Source organism: Lutjanus erythropterus, chromosome 6 (assembly GCF_056507025.1).
Source record: "Lutjanus erythropterus isolate fLutEry1 chromosome 6, fLutEry1.hap2, whole genome shotgun sequence".
NCBI classification, from domain to species: Eukaryota; Metazoa; Chordata; class Actinopteri; order Lutjaniformes; family Lutjanidae; genus Lutjanus; species Lutjanus erythropterus.
In genome coordinates this window covers 16242422-16256618 of record NC_139322.1, presented here as the reverse complement: position 1 = coordinate 16256618, position 14197 = coordinate 16242422, and the positions used below count along the sequence as shown (strand labels likewise).

Sequence of the window (14197 nt, the reverse complement as noted above, 5' to 3'; positions counted from 1 at the left end):
TTAAGTATGGGGCTGCACAATATGGTAAAAATCATATTTTGATTATTTTTGACAAATATTGTGATATGATTCAGTAGGAATAGTAGTAGTAGTAGTAGTAGGAATGATCATTTTTGCATCAAAATTTTCAATTTCACTGAACAAAAGATATTAACGGATATTAACAGGATTTGTAGGTCAGGACATTTCTACAGTCCTACAGTATTTTATTATAATGCTGTTTTGTTACACATTTTCCCTTTATAAAAAAATTGCAGCTTCTGCAATTTGGATATTGCACCTGGCTATATTGCCATTTCAGTAATACAACAAATTTGGATTATTTGTGCAGCCTGGTTAAAAACCTCCATTCAACTCTACTGAACATCAAACTTTTAAGGGAAAGTTCAGCACTTTTCATGTGGCTGTCCAGTCAGTGTTGATGGTAAACATAGACAAATTAAACAATTAATTCCTCAGTATGTGCTATATTGACCAAGAAAGCTGAGAGCTCCTGTTCGTAAAGCTGTGCCACAGTGTCTACACTGCGTGCCTACAGCTATAGCTTGTGCCCCTGGCTACCGAGAGGCAGAAACTAGAAATCGAAGTTGAAACAGTCTGTAGTTCTTCTTTAACACCAATTACATCACTGTGAGATTACTGAATGCAGAAAGAGCAGCAGATTTTGCAGCAGGAGACCTGAATTTTCTGTCAATGCAGCACATATAATTCAATGCTTCGACTGAATACATTTACCATCAATGCTGACTGTACGTCCACATGAAAAGTGCCACATTTTCCCTTTAACAAGGTCATAATCTCCCATATTTCAGATAACTTGACATTAATCAGTGGAGCTGACCTTTACTGTGTAAACCTAACTTATTTAATTCATATCCAGTTAACTGGAAAGAAAAAAACCTTCATACACAACCATTGCCATTACATTACAGTACAGCAACAGGTAGCAGGATAGTCATCGGCACTAACTTTGAACTCATTCCCGTAAACAAAGTAAATGTGTGATTTCTCTTTCCATGAGTAGGTCACCTTGGTGACAGGTATCAGCTCTATGGTTTGACGCTGCAGATAGAGAAAACAAACATGAGCAAGTTACACAAACATGAAACAAGGGTTTGATCTGATCCATTAGCCAGTGGTTGAATGTAACTACATTTACGTAAGTATTGTACTTAAGTATTAGGTGTACAATTTTGAGGACGTACTACTAACTACTACTTGATATTTTTCTTTCCACTACATTTATTAACTTTAGTTACTTTACCGATTCAGATTATTCATATAAATGTAACCATTAAAATATGATATATTATAATGGGATAAGCTACCCAGCAGTACATGAAGTAGCAGAAATTAGCCCTACCTCTACTAGCTGCAACATTTGTAACACTTACACATTAATGCATCACTAACTGTAATCTAGTCATGTAATATATATTTCTCTGAAATTAGTCATTTTTGCAGAATGAGTACTTTTACTTTAGGTAATCTAATTATATTTTTTATATTTTATTTTGACGCTAATTCCTATGTACTACTCAGCAAGATTTAAATGCAGGAGTTTTACTAGTAACTAGGGCTCCAACTAACAATTATTTTAATTGTCAATTATTCTGTCCATTATCATTCGATTAATCAATAGCTGTTTGGTCTAAAATATCAGAAGATGAGGAAAAATGTTGATCAGTGTAGCCCAAGATGACGTCTTCAAATATCTTGTTTTGTCAACAACCTAGAAATATTCAGTGAACTGTCATAGAGGAGTAAAGAAACCAGAAAATGTTTGCATTTAAGAAGGTGCAATCAGAGAATTTTGACATTTTGTTTCTTGACTCAAACCAATTAATTGATTGCCAAAATAGTTGGCGATTAATTTAATAATTGACAACTAATCAATTAATTGTTGCAGCTCCACTTAATAACACAAGTATTTTATAATAGTTATCACTACTTTCACATAAGTTAAAAGGTCTTAGTACTTCTTCCACCACTGCCATTAACAAAATATTATTATTTTATATGAAAATAGTACCTGTTGCAGAATGCGTGATGTCTGGGAGTACTTTGCCTGGTGTTCACTGACGAGACGCTGTGAAGCGTTCACCACTGTCGGGTCTGGGAAGCCCATGACTGGGTACACCTGCAGAGTGTCATCAGACAAATATCAATAAGTGCTGAATCTCCATCACTGCTGAGAAGGTGCATTCACTGGTGGACAGACCATCAAGATAAGAAGAGTTGTGTTGGGTGAAGGATGCAAAGGAAGGATTTTTAAGCACACAATTATGACCCTGAATATAGGGTCAGTATTAGGCCTGATGCAGTGTCTCTACAGTACACATGCGGCTTCAGTCCTCCATCACACAGGGTGTGTTCAGCCACAGTGTCTCTGTGTGTGTGCACCCACGTTTTGACAGTGCTGAGGGCCCAAGACACAATAGGCTTGTCTGATATGAGCGACGCCTCGCCTGGAAAGTGGACCAGATCAGGCAGCAGACAAAGGGGGTGTTGACAAAAATCTGCAGGCAAGTCAGACTGTTTCCAGCTGCCTTCAAAAACTATACAGGAAGTACAATCGGACGAGGTGCAGACACGTTGTCCATCTTTATTTATGTCAATAGTCAGGATCAGGTTGGACACAAATCTAACCGACACGCCTTGTGCATCAATCACTGGTGACTGATTCTGCACAGGCCTGGCTCATGTCGAACAAGCCTAATAACTGTAGTTACACAAATAAAACAGAAACCCTTGTTCACATTGTGTAACGTTCTGTGAGCTGTGTAGATTATTGATTTGAACTTGGCTGAAATGCATCCTGCATCTGTAAGCCTGATATGTAGATATAAAGGTGAAGGTACACATGAAGCCACAGAAAAACATGCAGTGTGAGTTAGACTCATGATGAGTCCAATTAGTAAGGCAATGTTTTTTCACCTAAATCCAAGTAATCTGCACCCTTATATATTGTGCCCCCTGAAAAAAGTGAGAAATCTTTACCATGTACTGAGAGTCTCTGAAAAGCTCTTTGCCAGACACTTTGCTGAGGTTGTCCACCTGCAGTCCACTTGACTGTTCCACCACATAGTTTTCAGAGTTGTTGGTCCTGAAAATGTTTATTAAAAGAAAAAAATATTCTTGAATTTTACAATTCTTACATGCTATTTACCTGTACAAAGTAACAATAAATGTCGATGAGCTTCAGATCTTTAAGAAAGACTTTTTGACAACATTTTTTACAGATAAACAATATTGAGGGAGCAGCACCATTTCACAGTGAGGTTGATGTAGACCAGAAGCTGTTGTTTTCCACGACAGGTGTCACATTGCCTCGATCCTTGTCCATGACAGTGGCTGCAACTGTAAACAGAATAATGGATGTTTCATAACTAGAACTTTAACTAGAAGCACAAATGCCCTGTAAGTTTTACTTCATAGACCTCGTACACACCTGGTATTAAAATGCAATCTGTATCTGTCAGGTGTAAATGCATTTTGATTGGAATGTGATCAGATCTGCCTAGAAATATCTCAAGGTATCCTGACTTGAATTGTGTTTGGATCAGTAGCAGGTGAAAGTGCAGTCTGTACAATGTGCTGTCAAGATACAGATATATTTTTTAGTGAGTATAAAATACTCAACTTTAAAGAGCAAGCAAGCAAGAAGGCTGAAAGAGACACACCACTAATCACGTCATTAATGCACCAGGAAATGTGTAATTTAACAGAACTGTGTGTAAAATTAAAGCAATACTGGGGTGGGAAATGAATGATATGAAAGTGTGACTTCTGTGCTGCATTCATCTGCACAGCTGATCTGTTGTTAACAAGGCATAATTTATCTAGTCACAGAGTGGGCTACACGCTGATACTGCAACACACCAGGAAAAACTGACATAATATATTTTTAATTTAAAAAAAAGAAAAAGGAATAACTAAATGAATTTGCCAAATTTACAAGAGGCGACAAATAATTAAGAATTTGTCATAGACAGCAGTTCACATAGTTAATAAAGTTTTCCCTAACTAAACAACTCACAAAACTGTGATTTTTACAGTGAGTCTGGGACTGATTTGCTGCGACCTAGAACTACTCACATGCAGGTTTTGTTCTGTAGGATAGCGATTCAATCTCAGTGAGGATAACCAGAATATATTAAAAATAAAAAGGGTAAATACAAAGGAAAAAGCGGATTGTTAATTATACAGGTAATATTTCCAGATACAGATCTCATTTTAATACCAGGTGTAAATGTGATACAGCAGGTTAATACTTACTTTTCCCTCCCTCTGCCACTGCAGTGGTGGCATCGGTCATCTCCGTGGCGGTAACCAGATCCATTACACACCCAACAAACTTTCTGAAAGGAGCAATAAAAGAAATTATCGTGATCGTAAGATGACCTGGGTAAATGTCTTAAAGTATCCCTTTTCATGAGGTCTGTGGAGATTACTTACATTTCCAGCACCGGCACAGTCTTTGCAAGGTTTTCTCCCCATTCCCACACAAACGTGGCAGGTCTGCATGTGAAATGTTTCTTGTCAGGAAAAAAAAAATCTCTACAAGCAATTTTTTTCTCCAAACATGTGTTATAATGTATAATTTACCTTCATAGATGACGTGTAGGGAACCCTGATAGACTGTTTGCCATCCATAAAAAAACTGGGGGCTTGAGCAGGAATATCCCAGGGCCCTGGAGTTGGCTGGGCAAAGGCATCCACTGGCTGGCCTGATCAAAAGAAAACAACATATTAGATTATCATCAATATAGCAAAATAGCTTGACCAACAGCAGAAGAAGTGATGCACAGGGTAATAGTACTGTACCATTGTAAGGCTCGTGACTCCACTCTGTAGATCTTGATTCAGTGAAGGTTTCCAGGCGGTACTAAAATAGGGTGGAGAAAACAAACAAGAGTAATTTTCTCGCTCTGTTTGTTTATATTAGAGGCATAGTTTGTTCTTTTAAATAGGGTTGTATGAGGAACTCATCCATAATCAGTGTATTACCGACAGAAGATGTACCAGTGTAGGAAGCTGAGCAATGCACTTCTGTGGACAGGCAACAAAATGTATTTAACCACTTAAAAAGGCCACATTTAAAAAATCAATATCAGTCTAAGTGTACGCTATATTTAGAACAATTTCACCGCTTTACCTTCCCGTCAGACAACCTTTCCCAACAGGGAACTGAAGCTATATATATTTAATTTAATTTTAATTTTTATTATTTCCAGTCTTAGTGCTTTTATATTCTTATTGGTCAACTATTGGTTTAAATTATTTTATTTAATCTTATTTTTTCTTCCTTTAAAACTGTTCGGTCTGGTCAGTTGCTGGTCTCAATTTATTTAATTTTTTTTAAATCTGAATTGGTTTTAACTATGCATAATTGTTTTACAGATCTGTTTTAATTCTGTTCATTTTACACTATCCACATAGTTCTTGGCTGCAGCTTTCATGGCTCATGCTCTGTGCAGCACTTTGTGCATAGAAAAAATAACCAGACTCTTCTGAGAAAAACACATTTTTTATCTGGCTGAACACAGGAGTTGCTGGTCTACTGCTGCTGAGATAAGTTAGTTTATGTTTTTGTGCGACTTCGGTGAATCCAAACTAACCTCCTGGAAGACCAAAGTCACACAGTAACACAAACAAACTAACAGACCGTGTGGTGGCTTTGGAGAGAGTGATATCTGGCTTATATAACAGCAGATTTCTGTTGGAAAAGGCTCCCTGACAGCAAAATGAAGTGGTGAAAATATCCTAAACATAGAGTACACTTAAACTGATATTGATTTTTTTTCAGGTATGCCTTTTTAAAGTGGCAAAAATAAATGTTGCTGCTCACCCTGTCCACAGCAGAACATTGCTTAGCTTCCTACACCGATACTCCTGCTGCTTCTCCAAACTGGGGACGTGTCGACTGCCATCTACTGTAGCTCCTACATTGACTATGAATATGCAATATGCGCTTCTAGCAGGCTTTCTAAACACACACAAACACAAACAGATATCTTCTTACCCTGTAGGTATTGAATGCATCCATGCCGGTGATCACTCCATCTTTTGCCGGTGCTGAACTGTAGCAGCACTTGCTTGAGGCGTACAGCACAAATGCCTCGCGGGCAGTATCTTCACTTATAGATGGGATACTGTGAGCAGCGAGGGAATGAGATTCAGTATGTCAGGCAGCCTAATCTTTTGAAGAGGAAGTGCAAGTTGGCTGAAGTGCTTGGATTGCATTAATCTTAAAACACATTATGGGAAATGTTTTGTAATAACCCTTGCTGTCGTGTTGAGAAAGGAGAAACAGTTTAAAACTTACTTCCAGTGTGGTTGCTGGGGTCCAGGTTCAGGCTGAGGAGCTGGGTATGCAGGCATGGGAGGGGGAAGAAATCCTCCTACGGCAGATATTGAAAGAAATTTTGTACTGTTTGACTGCTTCATTCTCAGAGCAATCTTCACCAGTATCCATGGCCACTTAATTAGGCACATCTATCAAATCCAATACAACAGATGAGCCATGGTTTTTTACCTTTTCATTGATTATAAGGGTAAGTTTTGAGTTGAGGTATTAAAGGAGGCATTTAAAAATGAGTATTGCAGCCCAAATAGTGAGTCGGAGCCATAAATGGTATATTAAATAGGTTGAGCCCCTGTTTAATATATGATCTGTGGTTGAAGCGAGTTGTTTCCCCCGTTTCTTCCTCCCAAGACTCAAAGCCCAGACAGATTTCCTGCAGGATGCAAGGACGCTGAACAGGAGCACAAAACAAACTCAATATTACATCTTGACAATAACAAGCTCCGACATTTCTTCCACTGCAAGTTGAGCAGCTGTTTATTACTGTTACTTGTCAGTCAATACAAAGCTAAGTCTGTTATCCTGAAAATAAAAGCCCACTCCTCTGAAAATACACACCTTGGAGCATTAGTTCAGTGACTGCTGTCATAAAGATCTAGTTCTTCTAAAAGATGACTCATTATTTCTAATCATAACGACTCATAAACAGATATCACTCATTTGGCAAACATTCAGCATTAATTCTAACTCTAATAAACATGAAATTGGTTGGAAAAAAAATGGTTGTTCCAGCTCAGAAAGGACATTTCAAAGTATTTCATGGCATGTTTCATCTGATGACATATTATGGTAATTTTATGACTGAGTACAGTAAATATGTGACAGATTTCTCTTTTAATTGGTGCACGGACAACACTCTGGTCCTGAACACTACAAAAACCAAAGAGATCATTGTGGATTTCAGCAGACCAGACATTCCCCTCTCCACATAAACGGTGAAGAGGTGGAGAGGGTAAACGACACCAAATTCCTTGAAATCCACATCACAAAAGATCTGTCATCTCTTAACACCTCCCACCTGGTGAAGAAAGCTCAACAGAGGCTTATTTTCTTAAGAAAGCTCAAAAAGGCAAACAAAAAGTACCCTGTGCCACGGTGTCACAGTGTGGTATGCCAGCTCCACTGCCAGGAACTGAAAGGACTTGACCCAGGCGGTGAAAGCGGCACAAAAGATTGTGGACACTGCGCTAACAAACCTGGACATAGTGTGTCCCTGCTGCCTACATAAGAAGGCTAGCACTTCATCATCAGATCACTGTTCACGCTACACAACTGCCTAACTTGTGACTGTGAGTTTTTACATTGTTGTGGTTTGCAGTGATAGAGGTCACTCATGACAAGATCATTGACCTGAGGAATCCCCTACGAGTCTGTCTGCTCCCAAACCTGTCTTATTACAAAAACACACGCTAGAAGTGAAATTAGATCATTGATACCAATATCATTGTGGAACATGTTGCTGTTGTTGTCTAGCTAAACCTTTATGACCTGGATATGAAGTGTCCATAACACAAAATAAGGTAAAACCTGTCTGCGATTGGAAAGTCTGGTCTAAAATTGTGTAGTGTGACATTAAAATGTTAGCCTCTCTCATTCATCCATTGTTTAACTTATTTTCTATTGCTACTGGTCTCTGAGAGTTATCAAACATAATTCTGATGTCTGCCTACAATGACAAATTAAGTGTCTTATGTCTTATTTAGTTAAAGATAGAATCTGTATGATTTGTCCAAACTTTTTGTAAATTGTTGGATATTATGTCTTTAATTTAACACCGCCAATAAACATGTCATAAAACATATCACTGAACATAATACCAGGTAAAGGTAGAATATGTGGCACAGCTGGCTACTGCAAGAGATTCTGTATTACAATGAGTATGAAGGAGGACGTGCAGCATACAGTACCTCCTCCTCCTGCCACTGTTCCTTCATAACCAGGCACGTTGTCAAACATGCTGGCCGGAGGAGCGCTGGGGCCTTCAGCTCCGGGTGGGGCGAACATTGCTGAAAGAAACCAGAAGAACCAGTTCTGTCATGTGCATGGATGTAGACTTTTTAAAGCTTGAAATCTTGTAAAGTTTTAATGTGTCACAAGAAGAACTATCCTACATAAAATATATATTAAAAACACTGTGAAAGACTCTAATGCTTATCACTTAATATTTACAGTAAATCCAGCTGAATATTTAGATTCCCAAGTTGTAACATGTTTCAACATTATAAGACAGTGTCGCTGAGTGAGTGACTTACCTTGTCCCTCTGTATTATTATCCATTCTGAGATGTTTCACAAACAACAAAGACTCACATACACGGATTGTTCCTTTAACGAACACAATAACTTCTGTTAGCGTACACACTCCCTTCAGCCATGAGCCACCGCGGTGTCAGAAACCTCAACTGACCTGCACGTCGTAATGACGTCACCCAGATATGTGTGCGCGCGCTGTACTGCACTTACGGGAAGTATGTCATTATAACACTGTTAATTGGCTGTAATTACACTAATGGCGCAACAAAATGGCTTAAAGGTCAGTGCAAAAGCTTATAAACATCAATGGATGTTTTTCTTACCAGGTGCCCCCTCTGCTGCCGGGACATAACCGGGATTGGCCACTCCATAACTGCGGTTCTGGCTGTGGAGTAAGGAGAAACGAAAGTTAGACCAGGCCAGTGAAAAGGAAAACTACTTCGTTTAATTTGGATTAAAAAACACACAGCGACGCTCACCTCAATATGGGCTGATACTCCATATCAAAAGGCTGTTAAACAACTAAATAAGGAAATTCAACCCGTCCGAGTCTTCATACGTGCCCTAATCACGCATTTCACTTTTCATCATGTGACAATAAACAAATCATTTACCTTATATCACTTCCCACCCCTGAGTGCAGCATGGCTGTCAGCTACCGCCTCCTCCTCTTCTTAAACAGGAACAAAACTTTACTCTGTGCCGTTTTAAGTTCAGCTTCGGTGCTCAGGCTGGCGCCATGAAAGTGTGTTAAATGCTACTGTGCTCACTCAGTTTAGAGAAGTTCAGAAAGACCCCTCTTTCCCCATAAAAAAAACACTCATCCGTTCAGGAAGTGCGCACAATCTGTGCTTCACAAGTAAAGAGATGTGAAATGTGAACGTTCATATGTGTCTACAGCTTAAAACATGAAAATATGACATTAAGTAAACAATAACAACGCTACGCAACTCATATGGTTTCGCTTAATGTGTTTAGAGAAAGAAGTGTAATTTCCAGTATTTTCACTTGAAGTTCATATACTCTGAAAGAATACAGTACCCATAATCCTTTGCGGCACTTACGGAAGTCCTTTTCTTTCCTTCCGCCGTAGCTGAAGTCCCTTTTGGATTTACTCCGGCGGGTGAGTCCACACAATCTATGTCAATCCGTGCAATTTATGGGGTTATATGACCATCCTGATATGGATTATCAATCATAGACGTTTATTTTACCTATGTTGCATAAAATCTACAGTTGTATCTTTTTATATCGTCTTTAATGTGTCGCTCTGGAGCGAAGTGCTGCCGCTAAAGCAGCTGATTGCTTGCTAGTACTCTGCTCGTGAAATGGTGTTGTAGTATTCAGTAAAGGCCTGCAGTACAGCCTGGCTTACTGATAAACGTTGTGAAAAAGTAATCACCAGTGTGAAACATTAGACTTGTCATATTTTTTATATTTCCGTTCAGGTAACGCTTGGAGCGGAGTTCGTGAATTAGACTAGCATGGCTATCCAGCTAGCTAAACATGGGCTGTCCTGTAGAAGCTAGCTAGCTGACGTTGGCTAACACGTTTATTTTGAGGTTCACTTAAAAGCAAAGTTGATGTGTACCTGGTTTATTATTGTTAGTCGCAGGGTCAGTGATCGTTTCGTCAGTGACAAATACTGGTGTCTGTAAATGTGGCAGGGAGTTAGTTGAATCTCAACACTTCGCCAAACGTTAGTTTGTCAAATGTTTGCTCACTTACAGGTAGCCGTTGAGGCTAATACATTCCAAGGAGTGTGCAGCATTGTGTGGTGTAATTCTGACAACGTTTACGTGCACACAAAATTTGCACTATGATTAAGAAAAGGGCAATATTAAAAATTGATCTTAAGTCATATACAGTACATTTTACTTGGATAATCTGAATTGGGCCTTAGTCTCACTGTAGCACTCTTAAGACGTGGAATACACTGATTCGGGTCTTAGGAGCCTATTTTGGGCAGGTGTACAGTGGATTCAAAATATGTCTCTCACTTGTGGTTATCAATTTGAGCCACAGCCACTTGCCTAGTTTATGATCACTTCTGTACCTTGGTAACCATTTAACCACAGTAGGCAAGGCTGGAGTAGAGATGCATGCTTCAAAGAAAAATCCACATTTCTGGTCAGAATGAGGCACTCCTACTTTTAAAGACTTGTATATCAGTGGGTTTTTGTATGTGCTTAATCACAACAAACTTTTTCAACAAGGTGGTTGAGCAAAAGAAAGAGGGAGGCTGTGTATGCATGGCCAAATAAGTCCACTATCAGTGGAAGACTTTGAAAAAATATTGTTTTTACAATATACATTCAACATATATTCTGCTTATTTGGTTGTAACCTCTTTTTTCTGTCCTCAGTCACCATGGCAGCCCTCAGGCCCCTCACAAAGCCCAAGATTGTCAAAAAGCGAACCAAGAAGTTCATTCGCCATCAGTCCGACAGATATGTGAAGATTGCGGTAAGAGTCTTACATTCTACACCTTTGCTTTTGCTGGCTATGTTGGGCCTATAAGGGATTAATGTTGACTATTTTTCTGTTATTTTCAACAGAAAAACTGGCGTAAGCCCAGAGGTATTGACAACAGGGTCCGCAGGCGGTTCAAGGGCCAGATGCTGATGCCCAACATCGGTTATGGTAGCAACAAGAAGACCAAGTACATGCTGCCTACTGGCTTCAAGAAGTTCCTGGTGCACAATGTCAAGGAGCTTGAGGTCCTGATGATGAGTAACAAGTAAGTTATTGTTGTATATTACTTTCCCTGCATTCCAAAGTAAAGGGTGTCAGACTTGCACAAGGTTTGTTACATTTGCAGATATTTTGAGGTACTTGCCGAGACTTATCACTTTAGAATTATAGGTGAGTGGAATTTAAGTGCAGATTTACGTATCCGATTAAAGCATTTATTAAAAAAAAAAATGCATTACATAATTTTAAGTTGTAAACTGATGAGCTGGGACATTGTGTCAGTAAAAGGTGATGATAATGTCGGGTTTTCCAAATGTAATTTTTCTATGCCTTGAGCATGGTAAAGTAAATTCCATTCACCTCTAGTGTAACACTGAAGTGAAGAATAAAGTCTTTAAAGCAAAGATCGCAAAAACCTCCTAAGACCAACTACATGTCTTTAACCCTGAGGGCAAAGAGGGAGGCATGACTCTTGAATGGTAGCAGGTCTTGATCTGGTATATTGTCTTAACTCTGTGACATAAGTCAATGTACATTTTTATTTAATACTGAGTAACAGAATATACACTAAAATTGTTAGAAAATAGTGTTTTTGTAATAGTCCAGTCCTCGACATCTGATGGGAACAGTAATCAGTGTTAGGGATTCCTATTGAACTTCAGGTAACCAATATTTTGGCATTTTAAAACAGGAACTTATATGTGGAAGTACAGTATAGTTAATCTTTTCTAAGAGCTGGCTGCACAACAACTGGGTACCAACCATAACTTTGTTTAACCAGGAGGTATAGCTTTGAGTGATAAAGGAGAGGTTTGTTACAGCCAATCATTTGGGTAGAAGGTCTTTGCTTATGGGACAATAGGTATATTTTTTCATGCAGTTCAATGTTGAAACCATGAACACATCAAGATAAGCAAAATCTCAGACATAGATGCAATCTGTTGCTGACTCACTTTAAGAGTCTCCCTTTAACAGCCCTTCTTGCTTGCTGTGCACTCTAAACTGTAGAAAACCATGGCTCTGATGTTAATCATGGCATTCATACGGTTCTGAATATTGGGATGTGTGTTCATCTTGTCAGTTTACATCATACTAGAAAGTAGAAGTCAGAATAGCAATAGCACTGAGGTCGGGCAAGTAGGTGAAGTTACTAAGACTTAGTTTTGAAACTTGAGACACCTGTTAAATACGGAAGAAGCAAGCAGAGCTCAAATCATTACCTTTCCTCAATTAATATCAGCAAGTACTAGGATAGATAATTTGTTTCAAAGGGTGTATAACTTTTGAATTTGTACAGTGTGAGCTGGTTAGCCATGCTCGCTCCCACCTGTTAATCACCACAGGAGTGAATAGATTACAGCATGTCAGCCTGTGTTTAAAGGGAGATATTTGGCTTTTTTATCTACCTTTTATGGTCACAGCACCCAGTAGCAATTTGCGCAGCCAATCACTATTACTGGAGATGCAAATCCATGGAAATGCAAGTTTGGTCAATGATTAAGTTTTACAATTTGGCTGTAATGTAACAAGCAAAATTTAATCAGCCAGAGTTACAGAAAATGAGTTGAGCAGAAAGAAAGAAAAGTTGAGCAAAGCTGCTTTGAACAGGCTTCAGTCTAGAGCTGCAACGATTAATTGATTAAATTAGTTGCCAACTTTTTTGATAATCAGTCAGTTGGATTAAATATTTTTTTAAGAGAATGTCAATTCTTATTCCAGCTTCTTAAATGTGAATATTTTGGAGTCTCTTTACTCCTTTATGACAGTTAACTGAATATCTTTGGGTTGTACAAGACACTTCAGCATGTCATCTTGAGCTTTGCAAAACTCTGATCTACATTTTTCACAATTTTCTGACAGCGTATAGACAAACAGTTAATTTAGCAAATAGTCGACTATGAACAGTTAGTTGCAGCTCTACTTAAGTCAGGAAATGATTTTTAAATTGATTTGATTCCAGATATGATATGTAACTTCAGAATCCCGGTTGTTCTATCAATAATGCCAGATGGTCTTTTTCTTTTCTCCCACCTTTTGATGGATTGGATCAGTGGGAAACTTTGACAGACTGAAGTGATACCTACTGAAATAACAAAGAAAAACAACAAATCCTCATATTTAAGAAGCTGAAACAAATTGACAGTTAACTTTCCTTTTATTTACTAATCGATTAAGTGAATTGTTGCAGTTCTGATAGTGTTACATTTGAAGCAGGACAAACTGGATGAACTCAGGAACACTTTCGATCTTTCGATCGAAGTTTTTCTTTTTTTTGTTTGTTAGATTTAGTGACTATTTTGTAACTCATCCCCAGTTATTGGTCACATTGTTGAGGTTGGCTGGGGGCACCAGCACTGTCAAACTTGACTAGTATGTTTTTGAAGCTCTTTTCTACCTCGTCTTTAGAAACTGAAAAATTAGTATTGCTGTATTTTTTGTCCATATAGAAAAGTGGCAATTCAAGCATGATTGTTAATTTTCCATATATTTGAATTTGGTAATACACAGTACGAACATGCCTGAGTTATTTCTACAGGCCATAAGTGATCCTGTCTCCTGCCTGCAAAAGCAACAGCAAATTAAGATAAATTGGGCCACACGAGAGGAAAGCTGCTGCAACGCTTGAACTCTTGGAACACAAAACATCTCATCATTCACCCACCACTTTTCCTTCTTCCTCTGCAGGACTCACTGTGCTGAGATCGCCCACAACGTGTCCTCCAAGAACAGGAAGCTGATCGTGGAGAGGGCAGCTCAGCTCGCCATCAAGATCACCAACCCCAACGCCAGGCTGAGGAGTGAGGAGAACGAATAAACTGGTTATTCACAATAAATGCTTAAAAATAGAAACCGGCTTCTGGATCATTTCTCATTGCTTGTTAGC

At 38.7% G+C, this 14197-nt stretch overlaps 2 protein-coding genes across 4 annotated transcripts; one reads left to right on the top strand and one right to left on the bottom strand.

Annotated features, from left to right (window-relative positions):
- Positions 1-101: 101 nt before the first annotated feature.
- Positions 102-9448, bottom strand: ssuh2rs1 (ssu-2 homolog, related sequence 1). 3 transcript variants are annotated; one of them, XM_084720884.1, is made up of 13 exons: positions 9234-9448; positions 8943-9004; positions 8275-8373; positions 6329-6404; positions 6026-6155; positions 4828-4888; positions 4609-4730; positions 4459-4521; positions 4279-4361; positions 3268-3360; positions 3001-3106; positions 2033-2140; positions 102-1062 (listed from the first exon to the last, which is right to left on the bottom strand). In XM_084720884.1, exons 1-13 carry the CDS (start codon positions 9263-9265, stop codon positions 922-924), a joined length of 1176 nt encoding a protein of 391 aa, XP_084577010.1. In that variant the 5' UTR covers positions 9266-9448; the 3' UTR covers positions 102-921. The 3 variants fall into 3 exon arrangements, with proteins under 3 accessions (XP_084577010.1, XP_084577011.1, XP_084577013.1); XM_084720885.1 differs by having other exon boundaries at positions 9099-9239; XM_084720887.1 differs by lacking the exons at positions 8943-9004; positions 9234-9448 and adding an exon at positions 8620-8851.
- A 157-nt stretch (positions 9449-9605) lies between these two features.
- On the top strand, positions 9606-14163 carry rpl32 (ribosomal protein L32). Its single transcript, XM_084720888.1, has 4 exons — positions 9606-9742; positions 10985-11085; positions 11178-11359; positions 13999-14163. The coding sequence occupies exons 2-4, from the start codon at positions 10990-10992 to the stop codon at positions 14126-14128; spliced, it is 408 nt and encodes a 135-aa protein (XP_084577014.1). The 5' UTR covers positions 9606-9742; positions 10985-10989; the 3' UTR covers positions 14129-14163.
- The last annotated feature ends 34 nt before the right edge of the window (positions 14164-14197 follow it).